The sequence below is a fragment of the Astatotilapia calliptera genome, chromosome 8 (assembly GCF_964374335.1).
Source record: "Astatotilapia calliptera chromosome 8, fAstCal68.1, whole genome shotgun sequence".
Taxonomy (NCBI): Eukaryota; Metazoa; Chordata; class Actinopteri; order Cichliformes; family Cichlidae; genus Astatotilapia; species Astatotilapia calliptera.
This window is the reverse complement of record NC_137429.1, coordinates 12,219,545-12,242,911: the sequence shown is the minus strand read 5'-3', so window position 1 is coordinate 12,242,911 and position 23,367 is coordinate 12,219,545. Positions and strand designations below refer to the sequence as shown.

The 23,367-nt window shown below is 39.8% G+C and overlaps 1 protein-coding gene across 5 annotated transcripts in view; it reads left to right on the top strand.

Annotated features, from left to right (window-relative positions):
• Nucleotides 1-23,367, top strand: part of LOC113028358 (adenosine kinase) — a 128,421-nt gene that overhangs the window by 95,375 nt on the left and 9,679 nt on the right. For 4 of the 5 annotated variants that reach the window (XM_026178565.2, XM_026178562.2, XM_026178563.2 and 1 more), the window contains 2 exons: nt 12,399-12,434; nt 17,511-17,625. In XM_026178565.2, coding sequence (XP_026034350.1) covers nt 12,399-12,434; nt 17,511-17,625 — 151 coding nt within the window. Of the gene's footprint in view, nt 1-12,398; nt 12,435-17,510; nt 17,626-17,896; nt 17,978-23,367 lie in introns of all 5 variants that reach the window. The other variant, XM_026178566.2, reaches the window with a different exon arrangement.

The following is a 23,367-nucleotide window of genomic DNA, read 5'->3' as shown; positions in this document are numbered from 1 at the left end:
ATGCACTGAGGGTGAAGTTGAAAACCAAGAGCAAAGGTGTCTTTTACTGTTTGCGAACTAACTTTTCATTTGTAAGACGAAGAGGTTGGGAACTACTTTACTCAATCACAGAAAGTGTTGCTGCTGTTAAGCCATCAGTCGTCCTGTGTGTGCGCAGGCAGAGAGAGCCATTCGGCGCAGGAGAAGAAGAAGAAGAATGGTCTCACTGACATTCCTCTGTTTTTCCTGGCTGTCTGTTTGCGAGTCATGGTACTTTAGGAGCCAGCATGGCTCCACCAGAGGAGTCCGACTAACCACTGTAATTGTGCCGTGCCGTAGCCGCCTTCCCCAACCCTGGGACTGAACCATGAAATATTTGAAAATGCCGGGGTTAAGAGGGGGGTCGTTGGCAGTGCAATGTGAAATGTGAGACCATAGAGCATCTTTAACAAGGGGGCAGATAGAAAGCCCGCCAGCCAGCCAGTCGTGCAGCCAGGGCACACATTGGAGTTCTCTGAAGGAGAATAATTATGGATGTAAGAGGAGATATTGCGCTGGGAGCAGATCAATAGTGCCCACGTACTGCTAGTGCTGAGGTGAGTATATTTCTGTCGCAGCAGGAGAGAGTGCAGGATATCAGCTTGTTGCTATAGAGCGACTCACAGAACTTCGAACACCGGCGGGCTTCCCAGATGCCCTTACAATCCCGATGCCCGTCCTCCTCCCATATCACTGCTGCTTGGAGTTTGGCTGGTTGCTTCGCCCCCCCCCCCCCCCGCCATCTCCAATCCTCTTATCCACACAGAGTTGGCGGGAGGACTTGCCTTTGTCTACTCATGATTGTATTCCGACAGTCCAGACTATACTGTCATGGTTTCCAGTGTCGTTTGGAGGACTCCCCTATTCTCTGGATAAGAAACTGACAAAGGCAGAATCAACAAGCGTAATCTACTCACCCGTACTACCAAATTAATTAGTTGTTCCATGGACAATGAACCTGTGAGCTTATTTTAGAAACGAAAGCGTCCATTTGTTTCCACTTGAAGTGAATGAAAGGATTGTTTTCTCTAATTTACAGTCGTCATGCAACGTGCAAAGTATTTCCTTCTAGATGAGCCATGTGGTTCATTTGCTTTCCCTGCAACACGTATCGCATGGGATCTGTGCATACATGTAGCCTTATTGTTGAAGGGGGCTGTGCCTGCCGTGCAGATTTTGATCTGGAATATGGCCACATTGACAGATACCATATTGAATATCGTCTCAGTTTTTCTATGGCCAGTTTATTCAAAGATCTCATGTCCCCTGTGCGCACAAATGGTTTGAATTATTTTGAGAGGTTTTTTTCCTCCCTGGGTTTTTCATTGTCTGAGGCATGCAAGTCCCTCAAGAGCAGATCTTTGTTTCTCATTAGGAGGTAAATAGAGCAGGCCAAATGCTCGCATGTTTATTATACACAGGAGGGTATGGTCACTGTTCTCAACAGCTCACTGCAGGGGGAAAAAAAGCTGTTTGCTTTCTTGACCTTTGTCTGCACCGCCTGCAACCAAATGTCTGTTGAATTTACTGGATAATAAGCTGCGAAAAATTGATGGACTGAAAGGAAGTTGGTCTCAGCCTCATCAAAAGTTTTTCCTAAAACACATTTCAACAAAAAGTCATTTATCCAGACAGAAAAATCACCATTCAACATAACCACCATTCAAAGGTCATTATTTGAAGTGAAATTTCCACAGAATAAGACAGCGGCAAAACTATGAAATATGCAAGAGGAAAAACACCAGGATAACCATACTGGGTTGCACAAACATGATAGCAAATTTCCAACATAATAAAAGCAGTTAGCAGGGACCAAGAAGTAGGTTTTGAGGTTTTTGAGCAACATTTGTAACCATTCAGATGACATCTTTGGTTATTTCAGCAAGACAAAAGTCCAAATCAAGCCTCAAGTTTATGCTGCACCAGTTGATTGCAGAACCTTACTGAGAATTAGTACCAAGACAGATTTAGTCCAAGTCAAGCGTCAGGTCTATCATAGCAGATTTCAGGTATAATTTCTTGTCACTGAAGACTCTCAGGACCAGGTCCAGTTAGTCAAGACAAGTCTAAATGACATCTTAGGTAATTTTGCAGTTTTATTAATGTAGTGCCAGTCAGTGACCTCAAGGCACTTTATATTGTTAGGTAAAGCCCCTGCAATAATACAGAGAAAACCCCAACAATCAGATTATCCCCTATGATTAAGGACTTGGCAACAGTGGGAAGGAAAAACTCACCTTTAAGAGGAAGAAACCTCTGGCAGAACCAGGCTCAGTTGGGGTGAGACGAGCGAGACGGTTCAGGTGTTAAACTAAACTTCCTTCTCTTCTGAATTATGAAAAGAAGAAATAGTAAAATCATTTGGTGTTATCTTTGTATTGCTGTCACTTAAATGTAAGGTTTGTATTTACATTTTGCACAAGTTCCGTTTTTTTAATAAAGCAGATGTAAACAATAAAGAAAGTCAAAGAAAAATCTATTCAGTAGAAATCAGTAGGCAACCAAGTCATATTTCCAAGAAATACGCAAGTGTGTTTTCATCAGATTCTTAGGTTGTTACATTCTTGCCACATAAAAAAGAAATCTCACACACATTCTGTTTTAAGTTGGAATAATAAAGCAGAGGCACGAAGGTAAAGCACAAATACCTTAATATCTCATGAAATGAACAGCATTATTATGTCTTCATGTAGAATCACGTCACTGATTAAAAGAATAGGCTTTCAAGGCCTTCGGCAGCAGGTATTTAATTAGAGGGAACTTAAACTCCACGAATGCTAAACAATTCCTAACTCGCAGTTTTGCCCAAGCATATTATTTCTATCACTTAAATTGTAAGATAAATTGATGTATTGACCCTGAAAAAGGTGCCCCAAAGAACAGGAATCAAGATTGAAATTCGGTTGCTTTTATATGCGTATGAAATGGTAATCCTCTAAGTGTGGAAATTGCAAGTCCTGAAAAATTCAATCAAGTGGACCTTGAGCAAACAAACGTACACCAATAAAAGTTACTGGAGCAAAAGAAAAACTTCACTTAGGAAGACAAAAGCGAGTTGGGTTAGCAGATTTCACATTATAAAGGCAAGAATGGAGGTGCTGATTTAATTTGCTGGCTCACCTTTAGAGTCAAAGAGACATCATATCTATTGAGCCAAGATCGTTGTAAGCACGGAGATGAATCTTTATTTATTTAAAAGATATATATATATTTTTTTTTTACATAGCACAGTATTACAAAGTTAGTGTAGAAATATGTAAAGTTTAGAGCACCATATTAAATTTACAGCAGGGACCAGTGATGAGCATACCAGAAGTATGGACAGATGTAGAAGAATATGGTGATCTATGAGTTTTAGCATTATCAGAGAAGCAACCAAAGAACCAAAGAAAAACAGCATCTTCCCCAGTATAGAGGCCTGCAAGGACAAAGAAAAAATATGAGGCAACACTAATATAGGATATACATGAATGCAGAGGAGAGAGCAAGACAGCAAAACACACTAAAGATTATGGAGCAAAAAGATACAGATCCAAAACATCTGGAATAATTCGCTAGAGAAAGCTAGAGGAGGCAGAGAGATCAGTATCAAGACAACCTATGGTCCAGCAAAGAGAAAAAAAAACAAAAAGAGGACAGAAAAAAAATCGTGCTGTAATTTGAGTTCTTTGAGACTCACAAGGACCAAAGAAGTTGTTTAATAGCTGCTCTTTCTGAGCTAAAACACTTCATCCACTGTTTTTTCTTCATCCGCTTCCTCGAGAGATAACCGGTTTCTGGTAGTCTGACGTTGTGTACTGACCCCTTGTTTGAGTCCAGAGGTGAGATGTGTGATAGAGGCCCTCAGCGCTGATAAGGCCATCAGGCTGATAACTAACTCCCCCCAGCACAAAGCTACCACTGCTGCTGCCACTGCTTCCATTAGCCCCAGCAGATGCACTGAATGCCCATCTGGTCCCTCCTGCTCTATCTAAGGTTACATCCTATGTTCGGAGCTCCTTATGCAAACCCTGCTTTCCCTGCTGTGATTGCTATCAGAGAAGATATTTATGTAGTGCACATGTTTCTGATTGTTTAACCTTTGGACCTGTGCTGTAGGTGCTGTTTCCATCCCCATAGGCTTACTACCGCTCTCCTGCCCTTGTAGGTAGACCAAGAAAGATGGGAGCAGATGCTGTTGCTAGAGGTGTATAATGCACTGACAGGCGAGGGCACTGCTGAAATTGGACACATGAAAGCTTCAGTCTAACTGTGCACTTGCTTTTAGATTTAAAAAAAAAAAAACCTCAGCTCAATGATTTTTGGTTATTTCCTTTATTCAGGCTATTTTATTCGTAAGAAATGTCAGATAAATTGGCTTATTATCGTGCCACCAGTGATGATAATTTTACCCTGTATTGTTCTTTAGCAGAACTTTGTCAGCTTAATTTCCAAAAACCAGAAAGAAAAAGAAGTCAAATTTCTAAGCACGGTTGCCCGACTCCAACCTATGTTGATGGGTACACCAGCAAAATCTCAGAAAACAACATAACCTGTTGAGAGACATATTTCACAATATTTTTTTAGAAAAATATGTATTACACCAGTGTAGAGTAAAACAAGGAGTAAAAAATCAGCTAAACTTGGAAAAAATCAAATCTAGTCTTTGTCAGTTTGGCCAAATTTGTCAATAAAAAAAGCATAAGCTCTGTGGTGCATATGTTTATTTGAGACTTAGCTGTCTTCATACCATAGATAATCTTGTAGACAGCAGATGGGAAAAAGGTTGTTTGTTTTTTTTAAAAATCAGTTTTGACAGGTGTTTCTGTGAGTCATGTTTTTTAATAACTGTCCTTCAAGATATGTATAAATAAAAAACAAAGATAATAGAAAACAGTTTTAGGTGATGAAATAATGTGCAAGTGTTAAGCCATATATATATATATGTATGTGTATATATATATATATATGTGTGTGTATGTATATATATATATATATATATATATATATATATATGTATGTATATATATATATATATATGTATGTATATATATATATATATATATATATATATACATACACACACATATATATATATATATGTGTGTGTATGTATATATATATATATATATATATATATATATATATGTATGTATATATATATATATATATGTATGTATATATATATATATATATGTATGTATATATATATATATATATATATATATATATATATATATATATATATATATATATATATATGTATGTATATATATATATATATATATATATATATATATATATATATATATATATATATATATATATATATATATATATATATATAAAAGTTATGAGAAAAGCTAAATATAACGTTTAACAGGCATAAAATAGCATTTTTACACCAACAAGGTGATTCCCAAAGAGCTGTTAGCGGAAAACTTGGCATATCTCGTCATGGTGAGGAGCATATCTTTAAAAGTTTTAGGAAACTGGACAACTATACTATATACCTGTACTACAGCAGATAAACAAAATCTCCATCAAAGTTCAGTTAATCCATCTACTGTTCACTAAAATGTCATCAGAAGTGGTCTCAGTGGAAGGGTGGCTGTCAAGAAGCCATTCTTAAGGAAGGGTTGAGTTATAAAAATTATTTAAGACCTGGACTGAAAGTTTAGTGGTAACAAGTCTGAAGGAGTGATGATTTCCAAAATGATAGTTTGAGGTCAGGAGAGACGTACAACAGTGAATATGTACAGCCATCTGTAAAGCACGGTGGAGGTTCAGTCATGGTTTTGTGCTGCAGTTCATGCAGCGGTGTTGGAGATCTTGTCAAAACTGATGAAATTAGGAATGCAGAAAAGTACCGTCTAATTTTGATCCACCGTAAAAAATATATATTTTGGAAATGGCTTCATTCCCGACCTCCCCAGGCCCAGACTTCAACATTATTGAAGCAGCGTGGGATCATTTTGACAGAGAACGGAACAAAAGGAAGCCAACATCCAAAGAAGAGCTTTGAATGTCCTTCTGGAAGCCTGGAGAACTATTCCTTAAGGTTACTTAAAATAATTGACCAGAAAGCTTGCCTAAGAGAGTTCAGGCTGTGCTGAAGAGTAAATGTGGTCTTACCAAATATTGACTGAATATTGCCTCTTATAGTGTCTTTCCATGATGTTTCTACATGTTTCAATGAATCACTCTACCTATTTCCAATTTTGCTAGCAAAACATAAAGAAATGAGGCGTGACTCAAACACATTTCAGAGTTTGAGAAAGCTCTTCTGTGGATTTGATTAAAGCAGTTGATGTCAGTTTGTCTATAAACATACACTGACTTGCAGATTAAAATCTGAGCGATTGCACTTGAATGTACGAAAATATCAAGGCGAAGATGAAACATGCCACTTAATGGCTCAGTAAAACTTGAAGTGAAATACCATCAGCTGCTGTTGAGTAAATTCCCAGAGGCAGTAAAAGCGACTCCAGGCTTTCTGGAGTGTGTTGTTCCTGCGTGTGTTTACCCCCATGTTTGTGGCATGTCATGCTTGAGCAGAATTGCTGCATTCTCCTGGGAGCTTCAGGAGGGCTCGGTACAGGTGATTTATTCATCCTAATCTGTCCCGCACAGTAGCAGGGCGCTGCCTTCTTTCCACCCAGCATGAGTGAGTTGCTATCAGCTTGCATGATCGTTTTAATAATCACCTGTGGTTGTTATCCGCCCGCATATCTTTGAGGTGGCAGCTTCCTGTTCGGCAGCACCTGGACTCGTGCTGAGGGCTGACATCCTGACATCCAGGAGGAGATATGTTTGTGACCCCGAGGCCACGTCAAGGACACTGATGCTCCCCTCCGATGTCATCGTCTTGATTAGTTATTCAGTCTCCAACCCCCCCGCCCCACCCGCCCACCCACTGCCCTGTAATGTATACTGTAGTAATCTGACTGGAAACACTTGAGTTGAATGCCAGATGTTGTTTATACTGGGCATTTATGAAAGCTGTCTGGCTCGCCTGAGTGATGTCTTACGCTGACATGTAGGGAATGACAAAAACACGCCATATGCCATTGTTATATACATATACTTATATCTGTGAGTAGTGATAAGTGGCTGAATTATTTGACGTGTTATAACCCAGTCATGCTCACTTTATTTTAAATGGTTTCTAAAGATCAGTCATTTCCAAATATCATTACAGGCGTGATCATTTCTACATATAGAAAACTGTTGTCTTCTTTATGGTTCCTTAAAACCTTAAGGTATTTGAAATGAGCCGCTATATAGAGGAAGAAGAAAACAGAGGTTTTGGTGTGAAAAACTTGTCAGGGCTGCACCCAGGAATAAAAAACCACAACGTCAAATACAATTCAATTTCTGCCTCTGCATCGCTTGGGCTAACGGTCAAATAAATGCTTATTTTCTGAGTAGCCTGGGGGAGTTCGCTTTTCAGCTTATCAACTTTTATTAACCTTAGCACTGAGGTTTGCTCTTTGATTTAGATTCTTTAAAACACTGAAATTGGATTTTTTTTCCCTGACGCACTCCTGCTGTGACATATGCTCGACAACTTGTTACACAGAGGAGAAAAAAACCTCACTACTTGCTTTGTTTTGTTTGGTGTTTTTTTTTCTACTGGGAATATTTTATTCTGGAAGCTAACGACTCAGACAGTTTTATTAATTTCTTTTCTCTTGGGTGTCCTTATATGTAGTGGTACTTTAACTGGCAATGCATTAAATGATTTGGATAGGATAGGAATTGAGAACCGGTTCCAAATTGTCCAATCTTTTGGAATCAAATTCATTATGAGGTCTAGCAACACCTGTAGTATACACGCTTAACTGCCAGTTTATTAGTTACAACTGCTGGTTAATGCAAATCAATTTTTCCACACATCCATTCTTAAAGAGAATCATCTGAAAAAGAGAAAATATCCAGGGAGCAAAAGTTCTTTGGGTGAAAATGTCTTTATGATGATCAAAGAAAAATATCCACACACGCAGTGAGCTGATAAGAAGGCAAAAGCAACTCAAGCAAATACTTGTTACAGCCAGGGCATGCAGAAGAGCATCTCTGAGCATCTCATGTCAATCCTTGAAGCTGATGGGCTAAAGCAGCAGAAGACTACGATGGGTTTATCTCGTATTTGCTGGGAACAGGGAATTATTTGCAAATAGTAACATTGCTTGGTCTGACAAGCCCCAGTTTGAGTTGGTAGGGTCAGAAATTGGTATAAACAACATTAAAGGATGGCTTGTATCAACAGTTTAGGTAGATGGTGGTGTAAAGATGTAGGGGATGTTTACTTGGCTCAGTTAGAACCCATTGGTACAAAGTAGGCACAGTTTAAAGAGTATGTTGCTGACCATGTCCATCTGTATGAACACAGTGTATTCACCTACTGATGGCTGCTTCCATGTCACAAAGCTCAGATCATCTCAAACTGATTTCTTGAAGATGATAAGTTCTTTATACTCAAGTGGCCTCCACATTCACTGGATATCAATCTAACAGAGCACCTCTTGGTTGTGGTGAAATAAGAGATTGGCATCGTGGATCTGCAGCAACTGTGTGTTGCTACCATGTCAATAATGACCAAAATCTCAGAGCATCTTTTTAGCACCAGTTCATCTGAAAAATTGATGCGGTATTGTTAAGGTGTGCATGATAAAGTGTTTGGTGAGTGAACAAACTTGGCCTTCATCAGGATCATCATAAACCATACTGTATACAACATTTATATTAAGATATGGACTGAGTAGAAAAAGAGAAATATGTATCAGTTACATTCGCACACAAATACAGAAAACGTGATTAATTCCATATTTGATCCATAAACTGGAGGAGGGAAATTACAGAGTGGAATTTGTTTTGCCCCCAGGTTTTTTATTGACGTGTACATTACTAAAAGGAACTTTAAATAAATAGAAATCTTCAAAAAAAAAAAATACACTTATAAAAGTTTTTTTTGTTCTATTCAGAGAAACAAAGATGACTGTGGTGATTCTGAAAGCTTGTCTAGGCCTCTTTTTTTACCCTAAAAGGTAAAATTGATCAGGAAACTCTAACGGAATAAAGAAAGAATAAAGTCTTAGGTTTCATTCATAATGGTGAACAAATGGAAAATTATTATTCAACTTTGCAGTTTCCTTCAGCACTTTTTTTTTCACTTATTATCTTTGTTCCCCAACCATCTACCCAAACCTACATGTTTTACACGTTGCTCCACAACTGAAAAAAATAACACCAGAGCCTATTTACAGCAACTATTTCATTAAATTAATGTAGCATCCCAAGAGCCAGACATTTCTACAATAAGCTGGTAGAGGCCAAAACTGAGCTAAAAGCAGTGGATTACATTCTTGTGGCCGATATATGATTCCAAATACTGGAAATTGTCCTCTGTCTATGGGCTATGTAAATAACTTACTTTTTTGCTAACAATATTGTTTGTAGTCATATGTTCATAGCTTGTTCACTTCCCCCAGGCGACAAAAGAAATTGCAGTTGACTGCAGGTTTCTCAGATTGAATGCAAAATCAGCAGTTTAACTTCATTAAAAGGAGGGAGGGGGAAAAATGTCTATATGATATAAATAACTTCACAGAAAATATGCAACATACAGCTTCTGCTCTGACTGTTTAAGGCCCGCTAGGCTCCTGTCACTTACAGTGTCATAAAAAACAAAGTGTTAAACTTTGAAAACTGCCCTTTGCATGAAGTGTGTATTTCCTCTTTCATTTTGCTTGGCAAAGAAATTGTAGACTCCCGCCACCCCCCCGACGGGGCTCTGGATTATTAGCTTAAGCTCTCTAAAAATATCCCTTTGACTGTTTAAGCCTCTGACAGCAGCAACATCTCACACATTCTGATAGCTTTATACTAACTATGGCTGCAGAGGGCTCATGCACTCTGCCTGCTTTGTTATCTTTTACCTTGTTTGCCCGAAGAGGAGAAGGAGGAGAACATGCAAGCCCTGAGATCTGCAAGAGTCCTCTCTCTCTGTCTCTCTTTTTTGGAATCGGACTCGAAGGAGATCATGAAAGGCGAGCGTGCAATCACAGCAATCTCCGAACAAACGAGATGCCTTTTCTTTTCCCCCTCCTTTCTTTCGAGCACGAGAGGATTTCGCCCAGATGTCACTCCAAGCACTTGTCATTGCTGCAACAGCTGTAGAAGCACATGGGCCGTCATTTTAAAAACCGTCTACCACAACATCCCAAAACAGCACATGTCAACACGCGCAGCCTGAAACATAAGATTTTTGAATATTAACGCTATAAGCTCCTTAAGGAACAGTGGCTTTAATTGCCCATCGCTCCAGTTTTATTGGCTGTATGGGTAGTCTCGGTAATTGCATATTTACCGCCATGCAATATTTATCATAGCAGTATATTAGTTTTAGCCGAGCTTTACAGCGCAACATATTTTTGATGCTGGCATTCATAACAACTAGAAATTAATAAATTCCTAAAAGGGATTACACTGTACACATGTGGCTCATAGACATTGCTTCAATTATCTGTTCTTCTTACACCCACACTCTCTCGATAGGCTTTTCTCACAAATATTATAGCTGCTAACTAGAGAGAGAGAGAGGCAGAGCCATGCACTGCTCGGCAGCACTATAGTTATTCCAGCCTTCACTCGTGTGTCTCTTAAATGCTTTGATATGAAATATTGCTGTTTTGACAAGACATTTTTCCAGGCTGCTCTTGTCCCTGCGCGTTGCCTCGTGCTAGTTGGTGATGGAGCGTTCCTGAGGAGAAAAGTCAATATGTGGTTGTAAATAAAGGAAAATAAATGTGAGACCCAAGCCCTCGATAGATTGAAAAGGCAAAGAGAGGTTAAAAGAGAACACTACCTTCTGCTGATTACAGAACTGCTTCTCGACTACAGCAGCTAATTGTCTAGCCTGTGTGTGTGAGGGGCGCAGGGTGGGGTGATGAATTGACATATTGCTGGTGCTGTGATGTTGATCCAAGCCAGGGAGCCATGAGGCTTTCCTCCAGGGACCAGTAACCTTATTGTTCCATGTCATCTCCTCCCCTTCTGTTTGAGGACCAGGTTGTCAACCTCTCCCCAAGGTCACACAAACACCACACCCCCTCCCATACACACCCTCCTCCTGCAGATAATTGGATTATTTAGAATCATAGCATCAACTTATTATCCTGTCTGGGGTCAGAAGTGAATTTAGTGCAGGAGGTTGTCTGTCACAATTTGTGACATCGTTCGGAGCTGACAGGCAACGGCTTCTGTCATCAGTTAGAGGATCGTAACACGGCCTATTTATTACTCACATGTTGTACATCACAGCTTACCACACTGCAGATAATGTTCATGTTCTTGGAAGACAGCTTCATTGTTTTTTTACAGGGGTTAGGGTTTCTCGAGTCGGAGAAAGCAAGACAGTCAAAGTTTCGAGCTAACCCGGAAGCTAAGCAGCTAGCTAGGAACAATTGAGATTACATTTCCAAAAATACGACTGCACAATATGACGAATCAATTATAGCAGTAGTTAGTACTGCTTTTCTGAGTGTATTTAAATGCATCATTTATTGGTTAATTTTTTTGGGTTTTTTTTAATGTATATTTTCATTTTCCAGCCGATGCCCATTTCAGATATGGTTCATTTGGCATTCAGTTGGTGGTTTATCTCTTTTATATAATATAAAACATTATTTAGATACTTAAAAGGTTTTACTTTGAAGTTGTTCCCGTATATATTTTTCCATTGGTTTTAATTGTTTTATGTATTAAATTTAAATATATTTTTAGATTTGTAATTTTACAGAGAATGCATTAAAAGTGTATTTAGCTGTTAAATATACTTTGTTATAGAAGTAAACTTTAAATGTTTCTGTGAGCCCTGTAATGCTATAAGTGTATTATTTTTAGATTTTTTTTTACTAACACCAGCTTGTACCTGCGACCACTGGGAGACTACATTAAACTATGAAACGGCGTCAGTGAGCGGTTTTCGCGATTAACTCGCTACAGCCTGCATAAACGTTTAAGTGCACCTGTTAGGAGACTAAAGCAACATAAAGTGGGCGCTGAATGCCTGCAGTGTTGGGGATTCCCACACACTAGCACATATTCATGGTTTCAGTGGTGGTTTCAAGGCTGGAGGCTGATGGGGTGTTATCTCACGCTGCTCTGGTAAGATGAGATGATGTCAGGCTGTAGTTTAAATGGGTGGGCTGCACGCCTATTAAATCAGGAGTTGGCAGAACAACACTAACTCAGGTTACTTATTCTCAAGTGAAAATGGCCAGACATGCGAGGAGCGGAGGGAAGCGAGATGTCTTTACTTCACGTCTGGTGTGCGACACTGTGCTCTGTTTGTGACTCTGTAATTAACTGCTCATTTGTCTGTGTCTTATCTTTTCCAGGAGGCGGCCACGTTTGCCAAAGAGCTGGGCTTTGAGGTGAGTTGACCAGCAATTGCACACTAAAAAGATCCTAAAGGTTTATTTTTGCTGATAATGAAGTTCTTTTTGGACAGTGATTGATGTGCTATTATACTCTCCAGGCCTTGCAGCAGTTGCTATGGAAACCTGGCAGTCGTCATGGTTTCTTTGTTCAGCCAGCTCTCTGTTATGACGCACTCTGCTAGGTCTGCACCCAACATCGCCTACAGATGTTATTTATTGAATTTTGAAAAGCCTCTTGGGAAGCTGAGAAGTTGGGCATGGTTTCAAGCTTTTCTCTGCAGGCGTGGGGCTCATCAGGTTGCCTGGTTAAAAAGCCTCCTCATTATCTTCATTGCACTCAGGGATCGCATACTGTATGTCTCCTCTTCACTGCCATAGCATTACACTACACTGAGCGCGCACCGTCGTCTTTTAATAACCAAATTACAGCCACCTGTGATTTTGGATTATGGAAATGAAGATTACAGAAAGCACGGTGTGTTTTAACGTGGGGCTGCCTCTTAAGTGTAAAGTGAACGTTCCCTTAGTCTATTTTTTCCTCGTGTTTTTGCATATTCCTTCCATTGCTATTTAAATGCAAAAATCAAAACACAAATAGCCGATATGCGAGGCTTTTTTTTCTTCCCTTCACATGGGCTCAGGTATTTTAAGTGCCTTCTCTCTTTCAGAGGTAGCGCTGCCTTGAATATGTCTCTGCTCTGTGTGAGTAATTGTCATCCAGAATCACTAACGGTGTGATCAACGTGACTGGAATAGAAATGCAATCCTGATGGCAGTGACAGGTTTAAGAGAGGAGAAGGGATGAAGGCGGAGGTGGTGGTGCTGTAGGGGGGTGGTGGAATTGGGGAGGTGTTAGTAATGGAGCGGCCTCACATGGAAAAAAAACCCCACAAAGGGCAAAGTGAAGACTCTCCTAGTAGTTACAATTCTTTGACATTTTCCGTGTCAACCTGATTTGGCAGAACACTCTGCGAAATTGCATTGGATGAATGTGATTTCTCAGATAACATCGGTGGTGTGTACTGTACTTGGCGCATTTCTAGATGGCTGTGGTTCAAAGATGTTTTCTTCACCGCTTTTTTTTTCTCCTCTCGTCACTTTCTGGTGACCGTTTTAAACTTTACTGGTACAGGCCGGCTCCCGTAGACCAGTCATACCCTGGCAAGTCCTCAAAAATATGAATATGCACAGTTTTAGCCTGTAAAACTTTGATTCAACCCGGAGATGGGGGATTAATTGTTAAGGCAGTGTTAGCGGAGGAAATTTGTTTTTTTGCAAATACACAGTACACCTGTATGAGTTCATATGGATATGTTTTGTCATCTTTACATAATGTATAGAGGTCAAAAACGGCCCAAAAAATTTCGAAAAACTCCATAATTTTCACAGTTTCCTTGTACATGTACAATGACAATAAATGGCTACTCTACTCTACTCTACTCTATTATAAAAAAAAACTAAACTAAATGCTAATAAAAAAACCCAATTAATAATCTTATTATTTTTTGTTTTTACATTTATACTTACTCGTTATTCAAACTATGCATATAGGTTATGAACAAATATTGTACTAAAGTACGGAAATATAATTTAAGTCTCGTTTTATATATTTAATACCATGATAGTTATGCTTTTTTTTAATTATTATTTTTAGAAAGATTTTTTATCATATATTTTGATGGATTTTGGGATATTAATAACACATTTTTTTAAACTACTTACTGTATTTATTTATTTACTTTTTTAGGTTTTTCTGGTCTCCATAATTTAAAATGTCATATATTAATTAAATAAATTAATTTTAAGACTCATTTATAAGCTTCCACAAGTAATTAGATTAAAAAAGTCTTACAAGTCTTACAAGATCCACTTACCAGAAATTTTGAAGAGCTTTCAGCCTTATCCGATTGCCTTTAGCAGCAGAAGGCATTTGTTCGATTCATAGTTCAGTGGCAGCCTCTGATGCCATAGAAAACCACCTGTTAACCATATTCTAATGGTTTGAATTGCTTTAAAAAGTAAAATAAAGTTGGCTTGTGTTCAAAGCAGAGTAGGTTTTCTTGAAAACATCAATATTCAAACAATCATTTTTACCTTACAATTATTTTATTATTATATTCTATCATTTGTAGTTTTTTATTTTAGTCTTATAGCCAAAAACATTTGTTCTTTAACATTTGCCGACTCCAAAGAAGACAAAAAGTTAGACTTGCTGTCTGAAACGAAACATGAAGGCCACTGAGGTCGATTGAAGTTCAGTAAAAGTCCAGGTTAATTGGGGAAGGTCGGGAACTATAATTGGATTCTATGACCCTAAAGCGCCACATGTATCCCGAAACACTGTTATCATCACATTATGGATGACTAACAAAAATGACAGCAGCCCTTCTTCAGCTTAAACACAAGATAAAAAGCTTTCCTCTCCAAAACAGCAATCAGCAGATCTGAACACAGTCGCCTGATTGTGATCTGTTTCCTTTAAATGCTCAAAGAACTCAGCATCACAGCTCTAATTGAATCTCTCCCTCGCAGTGTTTCTCAAGCAGCATGCAGTGGAAACGATCAGTTTCTCACTGGCTTCAACACAGAAACACAATTTAACACCCTTGTAGAGCTTTCATATTTCACGGTTTGTTGATTTATGTCTGATCAATTGCCTCACAATTGTAAATATTGCCATTTGTCAGTAGTAAACCAAATTGACCATATCATTTGTCAAGTCATTTGTCTGCACTCGCGCTGAACGTTATTTTTCTGTATCGTTTTGCCCCGGGAGCTTGTCAGGTAAGTGTTTCTGCCTGGCAGAAAGGAGGAAGTTAAGTTAAGTGTGCTTGTACGTGTAAAGGCTAACCCAGGAGATCCAATTGTAGCACGTCAAAAGTTTTTTATACTAAAGGATGAAATCTCAAAATATGTAGGGAAGTAAACATTCAATTAGAAAATTATTTCTAAATCACGTGTCCGAAAGTGGACCAGTAGCGCGACTCACAGCTTCCTGTCTTGTCTTTTAGTCATCTGTTGGTTTGTTTCCAAAAGACACAAACTTGAGCAGCAGTGACTGCCGTGTTCGTCATCACTGCTACTGGGCGAGTTTAAAGAAGCTGATCGCACCCTTGACCCCCCTCTTTGTGGCTTTGCTATAAAAGTGCTCACTCTAGAAGTGATAGTTATCTATATGGGAGCTGGTGATAGACTGAAAAAACCTCCTTCAACAAGAAACACTGTGGATTGTAACACTGCAGGCCAGTAAGCTTTCAAGTCTGAACAACAAGGTAGATTTTCTGCATTTTTAATTTTTTTTGGTAGTTTATTTTCTGACTAGTAGTTGGAAGATACTTTGAAAACTTAAACACTAGCACTTTAGCGTAGCTTTAACGATAGCTTCCAATGTGATAAAGTTGGATATGCTGGGTTTCCATTTGACACATTTAGTGTGATAAGCTTAGGAATGAAACACCTTGTAAAACAAAACTCTTTACAGAAAACATTTACACCCTTTTTACTATTTTATGTATGTAGCACACAACTTATTTGCCTTACAGATTTACTTTTGTTGATACTAAAGCTACTTTCAGCTGCTCCATTATTCACACATTCACACAGGTAGCTCTACATATATTGGATCTGCAGATGTGCCGGACGCCCTTCCTGAGGCAGTTCTTGATGGTTTGGTGGCTTTTTCTGGGATCAAACCAGCACTAATAAAGTGTAAAGCACTAATTTATTTATTTTGCAAAGCACTTATTGTGATTTTTTTCAACATGGATTGGATATTTTCTTTTATTTCTATGGGTTGCGTACCATGTCATGGGTGTTGGCTGACTGATTGCGTCTTTGTCAGATCCTAATGAAGAGTCGTGTGAGGTTTCTTTTCCTGCTGAACTGCTTGAAAAGTAAACTTAAAATATCATTTTACTGAAGAGCACCTGTTGAATCAGCCTTCAGAGCCATGTGGCACTTCTTCCTTTTTTTGTAAACTTGTGTTTGTGTTATTGTGTGCCCTACCACCTCTGGCCTTTAGAACATTTTAGCTCCTAAAAGCTCAGTGGAGCCCCTTTTTTTTATGTCAGTGAACATAAAACCCAAGGGTGACAATGTGCCGAAGCCTTGTGTGGTTTTGCATTCAGTGTCTGGAGGAGTGCTTGTGGTTACATCCAGTCACAGTGACAAATTGCTCTTTTTTTTTCGCCGTCGTCTGCTAACGGCCTCTGTATTAACCTCACCATTAGCACTTACTTAGAGTGTTACACCCATTTTTCCTCAGCTCTGGGTCTCCCTGGACCTCTCAGGCCTGATTAAAGGACGTTTGGGAAGCATTTAAAGGTGTAAAAAGCTCATTGGTTTGAGTGAGCCAGTGAGCCTGGTGGTACTGGGCTGGAGCCTATCTTTCTGATTACTCCCATAATCACAGTATTTGCTCACCCCTGAAGGTGCTCAAGCGTTCGCTTTGATACAGATGCTAGAGGCATCTAGTATCCCTAATGCTAGCTCCTCAGTGTGCTGTATTACAGAAAAGCAGTCCACCCCACTGCGAGACGGCGATAAAGACGTTCTACCTGCTCATAGTACATCATGATGAGTTAATAATAAAGTAGCACTGACAGGTGTGGGTTTTTTTATCCCTCTCATGATCAAAGGCAAGCACTCTGGAGAGTTCTGTCGTCTCCAGGCGAGAATATCCATTCAGTGCAGATGCTGAGGAGAGATGGCCTGTTTCAGGAAGAGAATGATACAGTACACGCACCACCTATCCCTTCAGCTTGCAGAAGTAGCTTTATCTGACAACAGCATATCTTAACACGCTTATTTTCATCTCACTTAGGGAATATGACATTCTAATATTTTCGCAATTCTCCAGTAAGTGCGTGGAAGCCTCATTGAGCGTCCCTATTGATCTGTTTCAAAATGGGTTCACAGCCCATCTGGTTTCATTATCACTTTGATGTGTCTGCCTGGATTGGAAAAATCTGACCTCTCTCAGATCTTTGATTAACTCTTCAGAAATTGCTCCTCATGTTGCATTCGCTCGACTCAACACATTCTCACCCGGTGGTCTGGTGTTTTTCACAGACAGACGACATCGCAGAGATTGCAAAGAAAACCCAAAACCTCCCCAAGGAGAACACGAAGAGGCAGCGAGTGGTGGTCTTCACCCAGGGCAAGGACGACACCGTCGCAACTGTCGGTATGCCATTTTTCTTTTCAGGGTTCTTTTTTTGTCTGCTTATCTACACACATTTTCCACTCGAAGCCATCCCATCTTTGGCCCCTTTTGGACATCTTTACCCTTCACTTAAACCTCATATCTCGAAGCTGCAGAACACAGCCTTAAATAGATGCTAGATCTCTGACTGAAGGGAGCAGAATGCTATCAGTAATTTCTTTGAAGTTAAGCTCCAATATTGACACCAGATGTTTCAAAAAAAGAATGCTTGCACTACATTCTGTCATTTCAGAGCATAAAAGAAGCGTGGGGGATGCAGAGAGCAGGCATTGATTTGTGAAGTACTTCTAACTTTGTCTTGGACAGACTCCAGGCCAGTCCTCAGCAATTTTTAATGCTTCAACTCTTACATCCTGCCCTATTTTTCTTTCCTTTTTTTTTGCAAAATGCTGGCAGAGTGACCTTGGGGAGTGGTTGACAGAGCTGCCCCTCAAATCAATCCAGTTTCCTTTGATACAGGGCATATTTGTTAACAGGACATTAAATGGCAGTGTCATCATAACTGAGCAGGGGTTGCAGGTTTAAGCAGCGTGAGGAGAGACGATAGTTTCCGATTACTGCTGGAAGCCTTTGCCTTTGTTTGGAGCCACGGGGCGTCTCTCCTCATTGCCCTTGCAGTTCAGTTCCGACTAGTTGTGCATGGGGAGAGATAGCCTCAGGTAAAGACTCCATCATATCACTCATCGCTGGGGACTGCGGAGAGGCAGTGCAACAGCAAGAGTGTTAGCGCTGCAGGACAGTGTCCTCACATGTGTCCAGCGTTCTCAATTTCATCCTGCTGGAAAGAGTACAGTGGGGCAAAAAAGTATTTAGTCAGCCACCGATTGTGCAAGTTCCCCCACCTAAAATGATGACAGAGGTCATTAATTTGCACCAGAGGTACACTTCAACTGTGAGAGACAGAATGTGAAAAAAAAATCCATGAATCCACATGGTAGGATTTGTAAAGAATTTATTCGTAAATCAGGGTGGAAAATAAGTATTTGGTCAATAACAAAAATACAACTCAATACTTTGTAACATAACCTTTGTTGGCAATAACAGAGGTCAAACGTTTACTATAGGTCTTTACCAGGTTTGCACACACAGTAGCTGGTATTTTGGCCCATTCCTCCATGCAGATCTTCTCGAGAGCAGTGATGTTTTGGGGCTGTCGCCGAGCAACACGGACTTTCAACTCCCGCCACAGATTTTCTATGGGGTTGAGGTCTGGAGACTGGCTAGGCCACTCCAGGACTTTCAAATGCTTCTTACGGAGCCACTCCTTTGTTGCCCGGGCGGTGTGTTTTGGATCATTGTCATGTTGGAAGACCCAGCCTCGTTTCATCTTCAAAGTTCTCACTGATGGAAGGAGGTTTTGGCTCAAAATCTCACGATACATGGCCCCATTCATTCTGTCCATTCTGTCCAGCTGAACATCAGCAAGACCAAGGAGCTGGTGGTGGACTTCAGAAGGGGTCAGCACAGAGACTACAAGCCCATTATCATCAATGGAGCTCCAGTGGAGAGGGTGCAGTCCTTCAAGTATCTTGGTGTCCACATCTCCTCAGACCTGACATGGGCTGCTTACATTCAGGTCCAGACCAAAAAGGCTAGGCAGCGCCTGTATCACCTACGACAACTGAGGAAGTTCAGGGTCTCTCCAAAGATCCTCAGGATTTTCTATACAGGCGCTGTGGAGAGCATCCTCACACAGAACATGACATCGTGGTTTGGGAACAGCTGTGTGAAGGACCAAAAAGCTCTCCAGAGAGTGATCCGCACAGCAGAACGCTGCTGCAGGATTGCTCTCCCCCCGCTTCAGGACACCTACTGATGGTGACCTTTGTTACTTTGGTCCCAGCTCTCTGCAGGTCATTCACCAGGTCCCCCCGTGTGGTTCTGGGATCTTTGCTCACCGTTCTCATGATCATTTTGACCCCACGGGATGAGATCTTGCGTGGAGCCCCAGATCGAGGGAGATTATCAGTGGTCTTGTATGTCTTCCATTTTCTGATGATTGCTCCCACAGTTGATTTTTTCACACCAAGCTGCTTGCCTATTGTAGATTCACTCTTCCCAGTCTGGTGCAGGTCTACAATACTTTTCCTGGTGTCCTTCGAAAGCTCTTTGGTCTTGGCCATGGCGGAGTTTGGAGTCTGACTGTTTGAGGCTGTGGACAGGTGTCTTTTATACAGATGATGAGTTCAAACAGGTGCCATTCATACAGGTAACGAGTGGGGGACAGAAAAGCTTCTTACAGAAGACGTTACAGGTCTGTGAGAGCCAGAGATTTTCCTTGTTTGAGGTGACCAAATACTTATTTTCCACCCTGATTTACGAATAAATTCTTTACAAATCCTACCATGTGGATTCATGGATTTTTTTTTCACATTCTGTCTCTCACAGTTGAAGTGTACCTCTGGTGCAAATTACTGACCTCTGTCATCATTTTAGGTGGGGGAACTTGCACAATCGGTGGCTGACTAAATACTTTTTTGCCCCACTGTATTTATAAGCTGACGTTCGGTTTAATTTACTGGTGCCTTTATTTCCATCTATAAACCATGCTGCCTTTTTGTCCATATTCTCAAAAGACTATGATGGTTTGATAAAGAATAAAGCAGCTGTAATGAATATTTTTGTGTTAACAGTGCATAAATCAGCTATGTTTAACGTAAACGTGTACACTTAAAGTGATGAGCTCACAGAATATTTACTTGCAGTTTTTCACAACTATACTGTATCGTTGTGGAAAGCTGTAGTTTAAATTTGGTTCATTCTCAGCATTTTTTGTGGGGGTTTTTTTAGTTTTCAGTGATAGCACTGGAATAAATTCTCGCTAAGCTACCTGTCCATTAACAGTTACCTGATGGTGCTCCTTCAGACGGAGACCAAAATAAGAGCTCAAAGAAGACTGACTTTGCATTAAGTAAATGTAAGAATAATTGTAAATGAATGAACAAACTTTTAGGTTATAAAATGTCATTTTTTAACCATTTTTCTGGCTTAAAAATGTTTTCTATGGGTTTTTTAAAAAAATTATTGAGTAGTTAAATGAATATTAACCGAAATATAATACACAATATTTTTATATGTCCCAGTGTGCCTGTAATGGCACTATGCCAAATGTATGCACAAAAACAAAACAAAAGGTGTTGTTATTATCAAGTATGCTGCTGATATGTATGGGATTTTACAATAATTGTGACGCAGTTTGCAAAAAGTCAGGTAAAGATGCAGAGATGTAGTGATCGGTCAATCAAGAACAAGTGGTTTTTCTTCTTAACTTCACTGTGGCTGAAAAATATGGTTTATTGAACAACTTCTGATGCATAAACAATGATAAAAATAATAAACAAACGCGATATTTCACCCTAAATCCTTGTCCAGCAAACCTCTCGGCCATGAGGGGAAAGCCCCCCGCTCAGCGCAGCCATACGCCTGGGGGTGTGACCTGTCCAGTCAGCTGGAGAAATTTGCCCCCTCACTGATGCTGCCGACCTTTATCCATCTTTAGCCTGTGGCGATAAGACTGTGTGGATTGGAATCGATCCACCGTTTCTTGTAAACCTATTACAAGTTTAGTCATTTATGAGTCTGTTACCGCAACAATTCAAAGAACAGACACAGTTTGACAGCTTAAATAAAATATGCTTGTTAATATAGAAGTTTTGAAATTATAGGAAAGTTTTAGGTGTATAAAAGATGTGCTGATGCAGCTGGTGTGTATGGAATTTTAAACAATTGATGAAAAGTAATCAACTTTTTGGGATGTTTCTGGCTAAATGATAATGGGATTGCATTACGGTCAGCACATCATGCCATTCCTTGAATTAACTTAGTTCAATGGCCAATAAAAATAATAGTAATAATAAGAAAACATAATTGCTGCTAACAAACTGAGAAGAAGACGCACATCATAATTATTCAATTCAATTTTATTTATATAGCACCGAATCACAACAGTTGCCTCGAAACACTTTATATTATAATGTAAAGGCCATACAATATAACACTGAAAACCACAACAGTCAGGTTACATTTGGCGACAGTGGGAAAAAGAAACTCCCCTTTTAAGAGGAAGAAACCTCCAGCAGAACCAGGCTCAGGGAGGGGCAGACATCTGCCACAACCATCGGGGGTGAGGGGAGGGAGACAGGATGCCAGAGGGTAGTAATGAGTAATGGTTAAATGCAGAGTGGTGCATAAACACATGGTGAGGAAGAAGAAACACTAAGTGCATCGTGGGAAGCCAGCAGCGTAGCCCAATTGCAGCGTAACTAAGGAAGGATTCAGGGTCCTTTTTTATTGAAAAAGAAAGTTTTTTGCCTAATCTTAAAAAGGTTGTTTGATACCTGAATCCAAACTGAAATAAAGAAAATCTACAACACACCAGCATAATACAAGAAACAAAAAGTACAAGATGAGGTGTGATTTTATTATGCAAATCAAATTTATTTGCATCTGATCCTGTGGCTCTTTGTTGTACAATATATTTGAATGTATCTGGAAAGGTTCTCAGTCAAGAGCTTGGAAAGAAAAGCGTCTGGACTTCTTTAAGTTGCTTGAAGACGTTTCACCTCTCATCCGAGAAGCTTCTTAAGTTCTAGGGTCAAATAGTGGAGAGTCCCAGATTTAAGCCCTATGGGAGTGTCCCCAAAAGGGGGTCATGAACCCCCTGTTCAGGAAATCTCAGGAAATCACATGATAGGGTGGGGCTAGGTTTCGCAATGAGCTCACCCGAAACCTTGGCTGATTGTGACCTACACTCATTTTCACACCTTGGCTCGTGTGATTAGGTAGAGGATCAAAATGGGGTTCATGACACTCCCCTAGGACTTAAATCTGGAACTTTCCACCATTTGACCCTTAGAACTTAAGAAGCTTCTCGGATGAGAGGTGAAACGTCTTCAAGCAACATAAAGAAGTCCAGACGCTTTTCTTTCCAAGCTCTTTAGAATATATTTGAATGGTTTAAAGTGTACCCAGTTTCTTGCACTATGATGGTCTCCATCTTCCCTGTGACCCTGAATTGGAAAAGCGGTTAAGAGGATGGCTGGACTGATGGGTGGACAGCGGCAGCTTTGATATATGCTGTTTCGCGTTCATTTAAACTTTCCACAACAAAGATTCAAACATTTTCTTCTTGTTAATTTAATCACACAACTTCATAAATTAACAGTGTGATGTGTCAGTATTACCCCAAAATGATTCCACTTAATAAGCGATAATACAGCGTTACTGCACGGGCTTAATTAAAAGCATATATTTTAATCGAAAAGGCTCATTTGAATTTTCATTATCAAAGTCAAATTCCTCGAAGTGAATTTTCCTTTCATGAGAATTTAAAAGGAACTCTTTAAAGAGAGTCCCGACATTTAAAAACCAACACGAATCCATCCATTGTGCTGGAAGTGATGGATAATTCCTGCCTGGTTCCCTCATTGCTCCTGCATGAACACACAGCCGTGCGCCCCCGTGAACTTTATATAAAATACATGATGAATGCCGGCTGGATGAAAGACAATGTGTTTCAGGTGTCAGCTACAAAGGCAAACATGATAAATGTCATTGACTGTGCTATCATTGCAGTGGAGCAGTTACAGTAGTAGGTGCATCCGTAGTGGTGTGTCTGTGTGTGAACATCACTGTTCACGCCAGCCAAATAAATGTCAATGTAAAAAGAGAATTAAAGATTTTCATTTCCCAGAGGCGGCGCTC